The following is an 8,516-nucleotide window of genomic DNA, read 5'->3' on the forward strand; positions in this document are numbered from 1 at the left end:
AGTACATTTAGCTAATTTTATTTTTACTCGTTTGGCAATATCCATACAATGGGATAAATGTTATGTCAGGTTTGGTTTTGTTTTAAGACAAACATTTATCCAAAAGTGGTGCTCCCAGGTGGAGTGGCCTCTCTCAGCATGAGGATGCACCCTGCCACACTGCAGGCACACATTGTTCAGGAATTGTTTGAGGAACATGATGAAGAGTTCAAGGTGTTGCCATCATGGCCTCCACATTTCCCAGACCTCAATCCAGTTGAGCATCTGTGGGATGTGAATGTGCTGTACTAACAAGTTTCATCCATTACAGATTCACCTCGCAACCTACAGGATTTAAAAGATCCATCTTGCTTTCTGATCTCACAGGACACCTTCAGGGGTCTTATAAGTTCATGCCTTGGTGGGTCAATGCTGTTTTGGCAGCACGCTGAGAACCAACAGCATAACGTTATTAGATAGGTGCTGCCATAATGTTTTTGCTCATTCATGGTGTAAATAATATGAATGACGACGTAATTTGATCAAAAGCTATACACGAGCAAAAGCTATAGTTATAGCTGCACTCCCTCCTCCTGTCCTGTGAGGGGTGCTAGAGACACTTCTGTTAGCACAGCAAACCTTATGTGTTTGATTTGAAAGGGGGGACTTTCACGCGCTCGTAATCGGTACCTGTATTGTATTTATCATTTAAATACAGCGATCTAAAATAGTAAAATGACTAAACTTGATCGTCTGAATACTTTCATGACCGAGCGCTTAATGGCTGCTGTGAAGGAGATCCTCTTTACAGTCGGCAGAACGGTTCGGGAGTATGAGGAGGAAACGGAGCGAATCAGAAGCGAGAACGAGCGACTGAAACAAATGTTACGAGACTCAGGGTGCATCCGTGAACGCGCAAATCCCGGTATGACGCTTAAAAATATCATGGTGAATGTTTTTCCATTATGTTTAAAAGAGTTAATGACCATTGGTTTATCTCTCTCTATATATAGTGGTCACATTACATCTTAACTTTACCTAAACTGGAGTCCATTGAAGTGTCCATTGGTCACGCATCTGTGATTCGTAGCCACGCGATTATTCATCATAAATGAATCTACTTTTGATTACATGGTATTGGAGGATGTGTGAACAAACATGGACCTTTATGAATATAGCAAATATATATGTTTAAAAAACTTAAAAGTTTGTTTTACGTTTATCTATATGCTAGTGTACATCTAAAAGTTAACAACTATCTTTTATTAAACATTCGTATTTAAAATGGATTCTTGGAATCTTGGATCTTGGAAAAATGTAATGGAAAACCAACTTTGTTTTATTGACATTTTACTCAAAATATTATAAATCTAGTGCCAGACTTCGCTCTTCGCTCTCACAACTGCAAGCTCATATTCTTCTCCATTTTTGAGTGTAATATCCACATCCCAAAATCCAATGAATAGAACTGTGTCCGCCCTAAATTGTTTTCTTTTTCAATAATCCATTACACTCAGATGCACGTCACAATATGGAAGAAAAGACATGTCGATACTTCTGCTTCATTGTGACTGTAAAGCCTATTGGCTATTAAATTAAATGGGTGAAGAGCGGCACTTTAATAAATTCTGTCCCAGCTACCCTTCTTAATTTGAAATAAATCAACACAGGAAAAACATCTGTGGCTCTTCAAATCTAATGTTATCAAGGTGTGTTTAATAAAATATGGATAGGTTATTGGAGCTGTAGTCACATTACAGGTTTACATGGATCTTACATGTTTATGTTCGTTTTTGTATTTTTTTAGCTCCTTTGCAGTCTTATCAGCCCGTTTCCCCTGTGCAGCCTGGATGGATCTGCAGCCAGAATGAGGAGCCAGAACCCTTTGAAGAGATCCATCAGGACAGATGCCAGAGACATAGCGAACAACATCCGCTTATAAAACCGGAAAAACCTGAATACTCTGCCGACGCTTACCGGGAATCTGTGGATTTGCCTACAGAAGCCAGCAACAATGAGGGCTCACACATGTGCACTGATCACACCGAACAGAGTACACATCCGGTTGAGGATGAGACGACAAACTGTCATTTCCCAACTAAAATCAAAGTTGAGTTCATGAACTCTAACTTGTGTTCAGGCGATGAAATGGGGAGCACTGAAGATGTATATCAGAGCTGGTCGCCACGCAGTCCAGACTTGCCTTTAGGGACATCGGACCCCTACAGAGCACAACACCCAAACCAGCCAACATACCCGAGCAGTGAAGCTCCTCCCACAGTATCCCAGCATAGCAGTTCATCTTATGACGCCAATCACGTTTCATATCACAACATACTATGCACCAACGGGGCGTACTGTAGCAGTAAATGCTGTGAAATGCAAAAGAGGACAATTGCCAAATCAAGCCCTGTATGGAAGTATTTCTCTCTAAAAGAAGGCGATTGTAGCAAAGCAGTGTGCATCATGTGCAGGGCCGTCATATCGCGCGGTCGCAAAGAGTACACAACTTCGGCCCTTCTAAAGCACCTTCGGATGAAACATGGTAAATGTTGACATTATCACGACATTATCCTTTGTTCTCTGATTTTATACATGTATGTTTGCTGTAGTACAACATTTCTGCTCAGTCTGTTCAACTGCCTTAATGGTGCTTGTATAATAGGATAAGTATGAGGAAAGCAAGACATCATCTTTGTGTTATTCCTGCAGGAAATGTGCTAATCTTCGGCAGTGCCGAGAAGAGACGAATGAAAGAGATTACGAGAAAGACTATGTGAAAACCTCTAAACTGCTCTCAATCAGCATGGACACTGGCTATTGTGCGTCATGGCGAACCGCTGAGTGAACCACAGTGGTTGTGTAACATTCTGATTTTGGTGTGTTTTCAAACGAATCGTTTCATCAAAATCAACATTGTATGGGTTGAGATAGGGCAGTCAGATACGTATTGGTCATCCAAACCTTTTGATTATGTTTACAGACAAAGTGTAAAATTATATAGCTGGAAAAATGTCACAAACTTTAAGCCTGTAAGTAACTGGTGAATGGGTGTTTCATCGTTGTTTAGAAAATAATAATAATGGGATGTTATATAAATGGACAAGAAAGGGCATGATTAATGTTAAAGGAAACTGTAATAAAGAGAATGTTAGAGACTATTTTACCACCCCACAGAAATGTAAGATGTTTATGTTTGAAGTTTTGAACTCATTTCGTCTTTTATACTATTTTTTTTTTTTCTAATAAATGAATTCTGGTTAATTTTGAGAAAATAATTTGTTGTTGTTTCAGTGTGTGCCTCCTTAAAATAACATTGTTCAGATGAGATTACAAATCTTGGATTTATAGAAATATCAAGAACATCTCAAGCATTATTGCAACTACATTTGTGTAATGATGTCTTAATAATGACTCTTTCTGATTATTATGAGATGCCATAATAATCCCTCCCAAATTTACTCTGAGAAAGTTTCTCATAATTATATGCCAAGTCATTATGAGAATGTTTCTCATTATTATGACTTGCAAAATCCTATTTTCACAACTGGAAATGGGGGTAAATACATTATTACAAAAATAATCTTATAATGAAAAACTTTCTCATAATAATGACTTGGTTTCCCATAACACTGACATAATGTAGGTTTTCATAATAACAAGAAACGTTCTCATAACAATGACTCCGTGGTTTCTCAAAATAACGATAAACTTTCTTAATAATGACTAAATTCGCACAATATCACACAACTTTCTTATAATGACTTATTTTCTCATAACAACAAGACACATTCTCATAATAATAACTTAGTTTCTCATCTTAGTTCAATTGGGGCATTAAAGTAGCTGTTATGTGCCGTAGAAAAAAAAAAACATTGATGTGCTTGAGATATGTGATGTGCACGTTGGCTATACCAGTGCAAGTTGCTTTCAGTTAAAACAGCTAATATATGCATTTTAGTCTGACTATGCTTAAGCCTTGTCTATGAAACCAGGCATGACTGGACAAAACTGTTCTTATCGACACCTCCAATGGTCTCAAGCCAGCCACCTACACACCTCCTTTTCAATTATGACTTACAAAATAACTTTTAAAAAAAATGTACCATGACATGGGAATTATAATATTTCACCGAAACACCATGGTCAGTCAGATATGATAAATATCTGACTGACCATCATATGCAAATTAAAAAAAGGCTTTCTTGCAAACTATTAATGCACTGAAATGTTCTTTAACTGTTTGAAGGAATTCTCTGAGGTCTGAAATTATAGTTCTGCTAGTAACATCAACAGTGGCAACTTAAGTGTTTTGGTGGAAATTGTACCATCCAGTACCGTCTTCATCAAAAACAACTGGCAGAGTGGACTGCCCTTTCTGTACTTACCACTCCTTTCCTTTGGTAGGCGCTGAATTTCTGTGGTTACCAGGAACAAATACGTGGTCATATGACCACAGGGAAGTGTTGTTTACATTCTGTTTTACTGTACGCCGAACATAAAATAACAACATTTACTGCGAAACAACGTCAAGATGACGAAGCTGCAGGTCATCAACACGTTTCTGACGCAGCGCTTGATGGCGGCGCTCAATGAAATTATGGACATGATCGGCGGGACTGTCCTGCAGTATGAGAAAGAGCTGGACAGCATGCAGAAGGACAACGAGTATCTGAGACGGAGACTGAAGGAGATTGAGAAAATCGTGGAGTCAATCGGTACATAGCCCTTTCATAATAATAATAATAATAATAACAATAAAAAAGTGTTCTGTCAATAACGGTTTATTTAACTTACTTTCCTTACAGGAATCTATAGTTTCTGCCATGGTAACAGTGAAATACAACAGCCAACCCTATCATTAAAAAGTTAAACACAATGACAGAAAGACTCGGAACGCTTCTTGTACATTTTGAATGAGATCTTATAAAAATGCATTATGGTTTTTCAGTAGTACGTTAACTAGTAATTTTGCGGAAACAATGGTTACATTGTAATGTTTTGCAAGGACAGTTATTAACCAATAAATAAACAAATATTAAATATAAATTGTATTTATAATGTTTCATAACAATATGAATACATCAATAGCTCACCTCAAATTAATCACGTAAGTTACATCAATTTTACACAGTCAAAATTACCAGTTAGAATAAAACTCAAAACCTCAAAACCATGAAATAATAGAGAGAAAAGTATGGGAATTATGTAGTGACTGAAAAAAATGCTGGTTACTTGTTGACTGTTGCTTCACTATATGGTTACATTTATCCATTAAAATGATTGTAATGCTTATGTCCTTCAAAATTCTCCTGGATAGCCACCAGTATTGTCAAAGGAGTGCCTTTTTAGATAAAAAATATTTTACCGACTAAAATGTTAATATTTAAGATTTTGCCCATGATCGTATGAAATTGGACACTCAATGCATATATTTTAAGATCAATATTTATATGTGTAAATAAAGGCCCAGCACCACCCATGTCTAGAAATATTTCACTTTAAGGGCCTGTTGTGAAGATAATTTGTCCATGAAATCATTTGCTCTTGAAGGAACATATTTTTTCTGTGTATCTTAAAATGAAACATAAAAAATGTGTAGTCTGTGAGACAAAAGATTTAAAAGTCTTAAAAAAAAAAACATACATTCACTTTAGTGTGTCCAAAAGTCTGACTCAAACTGTAATAACTTACATTTGTTGTACAGTTATGTTTGAATCTGGTGTAGTTTTAGATTAATTATATGCTACACAAAATCACAAATTTTAACTCCGACAAAGCAAAGTGTCTTAGATACTATGTTTCCACCTGATTTCCTCAGACCCTTCATCTTTTACAGGTCCAGCCGCTTCAAATCCTGCACCATCATCTCCACCTCTTCATCAAAAGTGGACCTCTAGCGTTGAGACGGAAACAATGCCGTCAGAGATCTATCAGAACCAGGTACAAAATGAACAGCCCACCGGGACGAAAGTGGAAGAGTTCCCCGGCCATGCGCTTCTAATGACTGAATCGGACTTCGATTTACCTTGTCCCACAATACCAAACACACTGGCTCAGACAAATGAAGACTTTGAGACATCCACTGTAAATGAATTTCCTTGTGGTGTAAAAATTGAGCCTTTTGAAAGCGTCAATTCACAATCCACCCATGCTAACACATCCGTCTACAGTCCATTACCTCATTGCTCTGCTCAATTACCAGTTTCTACTGATATTACTCACAAGTCTGATCCTAAAGTTTTCAATACATCAAATTCCTCTCATCTACAATCAGCTAAACGTATAAAGCTGAAGGCTAAAACCTTGCAACTGTCCATCAGTACAATTAGCCCAAATGTGTCAAAGACCTCTTGTCCTGAATCAGGCATAGCTCACGTCAACTACAACACCGCTCATCAAAACACGGACTTGGGATCAGTCAGGAACGACACTATCGACAGCAATGGTCATCTCGGTATACATGTAGCTAACGTTGCTGTCAATCCCCTACGCCACGCACCGTTCAGCAGAGAAATCAGGCAGTGTAGGGCAAAAGGACGAGGACGTGGTCCGGAGACACACGTTTGCCCACAGTGTGGAAAACTTTTCCCTCATCACTCGCGTCTAAAGGTTCACATGCTCATTCATACAGGGGAGAAGCCGTACGCTTGCACCCAGTGTGGGAAACGCTTCAACAACGACGGGACTCTGAGGAACCACAGCCGAGTGCATCTGCAGTTACGTCTTTTTGACTGTCCGGTGTGCGCGCGTAGTTTTAAAGATGCCTACACCTGTCGGAATCACATGCGTGTTCATAATAGGTGAGGCAATGGTGCTTCTGCCTCAGCAGGAAAAATTCAAAAGAAATGAAGGTATATGAAAAGGCTAATGGGACGATTTCCCTGTTCGTTGTGACATGCAGTCACAGTTTTCCTGCTCCTGATCGCTGAACATCAGAGTTGAATCAGCCGTTCTAGATTATAGAGACATCTAAAATGTGCCATGCTGGGCAGGATTGAGACATGCTGAAGAATATAAGTCACATGATGATGTCCTCAGAAAACCTTTTGAGTATAGTGTTTGATGGTGGAGTTTAAATTCATGTTATGGTCCTGTTGTGTGCCCTGCCATCAGACTAGAAGGATACAACAAACAAGTGCCAGTGTTGTTAACTGTTTTCTGCTTCTTTTAAAATGCTCAATTAAAGATTTTATTGAGTGTTTACTCTTTTGGATTTCTTTATCATGAGGTAGAGAGGTCTAAAAACTTAAAGGGATAGTCCACCCAAAAAGTTGGTGACTTATCAAACAGTTTTGGTTCCCATTGACTTTGATTGAATTGACAAAAAATAGAAGTCAGTGGGAACCAAAACTGTTTGATTACCATCATTCTTCAAAATATCATCTGTTATGGGTGAGTAAATGATGACAATTTAAATATTTGGGTGGACAATCCCTTTAAATACCTGAACAAGTGGATCAAATTCTTCAGGGTCACATGGACATTTTAGGTAGATTTTAAATTAACTATATGGAGGGTGATTATTATATATGCTTAAGTCTTGTAATGTCTTAAATTTTCAAAAAAAATTAAAAGATGTTTGGGGCAAAATAGTTCCCACCAGGTGGCAATGTTGAGCATTATTAGAAGAGGACACAAAACATTTCAAGTGTACAAGCAACGAGTCCTTTGGAGTATTTTTTTTACTTTAAATTTCAGTACTAAGTTCACATAGGCCTAGATATATGAAACTACTTTTTTAATCGACGTTTCATCTTAGAAAAAAAATCTCCATTATTTACAAAAATATCTGAATAATTTACAGAAAAGAGTGTCTATAGACTGTTCGTTTTTTTATTTAAAGGGCTACCGGATGAGTTTTGAGATTTTGAGATCTATCAAAATAGACGTGACCTATGACCCTCCAAAATAAGTTAAGGATTAGTGGTTTAAAATAAGCCAAAACAACTACTTTAGTTGCCTCCCTCAACACCCCCTTTTTGTTCATTTAAGGACCAGAGTTTCCAAAGTCTTGAAAAAACCTGTACAGTGTGACGAAGCATAATTTTAAAAGTGTGATTTGGGGCATTTTTGTGATAAATATAGATTTTTTTGTTATGGTAAGTTCAAGAACACTTTATCGGGTAGAAATATTTGAAGCCTGATTCTACTCATCAGCTCCCTCTAAAATGTCAGTGGCCTGGGCTAGATATAGTGACATTTACCTCAGTGTGGTGTGCTGTTAATTTGTTATCTAATTACTCATTGAACACATAATCAACCAGATACATCTTGAAGAACCACAGAATCATCAGTGCAGTAGTTTTTCACAGGAGGAAAAGCTGATATTATCTAGGTTTGGAATCCCATTTAGAGAATATCTTATTGCTTATTGGTGTAAAGATACCCAAATTTACAACCTTTCGCCTTTGCGAATGAGATCATTTAGGTAAATTGGTCATTTTGATTGGTGCACCATAATGTTCTGCTTGCTGGAGCGATTATGAGTTGTAATTATTGATATGTTTTCTTTGAGAGGACGCAGGGAAATGATG

General features: G+C 37.6%; 1 protein-coding gene across 3 annotated transcripts; it reads left to right on the plus strand.

Moving 5' to 3' along the window:
• The first annotated feature begins 100 nt into the window (after nt 1–100).
• Nucleotides 101–7,185, plus strand: LOC120490272 (uncharacterized). 3 transcript variants are annotated; one of them, XM_039687731.2, is made up of 3 exons: nt 594–904; nt 1,787–2,524; nt 2,692–3,257. In XM_039687731.2, the coding sequence occupies exons 1-3, from the start codon at nt 715–717 to the stop codon at nt 2,757–2,759; spliced, it is 996 nt and encodes a 331-aa protein (XP_039543665.2). In that variant the 5' UTR covers nt 594–714; the 3' UTR covers nt 2,760–3,257. The 3 variants fall into 3 exon arrangements, with proteins under 3 accessions (XP_088984556.1, XP_039543665.2, XP_039543661.2); XM_089128430.1 differs by lacking the exons at nt 1,787–2,524; nt 2,692–3,257 and adding an exon at nt 5,819–7,185 and having other exon boundaries at nt 101–904; XM_039687727.2 differs by lacking the exons at nt 594–904; nt 1,787–2,524; nt 2,692–3,257 and adding exons at nt 4,398–4,697; nt 5,819–7,185.
• The last annotated feature ends 1,331 nt before the right edge of the window (nt 7,186–8,516 follow it).

This window comes from Pimephales promelas, chromosome 3 (assembly GCF_988280905.1).
Source record: "Pimephales promelas chromosome 3, fPimPro1.hap1.1, whole genome shotgun sequence".
Classification (NCBI taxonomy): Eukaryota; Metazoa; Chordata; class Actinopteri; order Cypriniformes; family Leuciscidae; genus Pimephales; species Pimephales promelas.

What these genes read in the sequence shown, in the direction of transcription:
- LOC120490272 (XM_089128430.1), top strand. Translation starts at nt 715, where the DNA reads ATGACTAAACTTGATCGTCTGAATACTTTCATGACCGAGCGCTTAATG. An exon ending in CCGTGAACGCGCAAATCCCG is followed by an intron (nt 905 to 5,818) that starts GTATGACGCTTA and finishes CATCTTTTACAG; the next exon opens with GTCCAGCCGCTTCAAATCCT.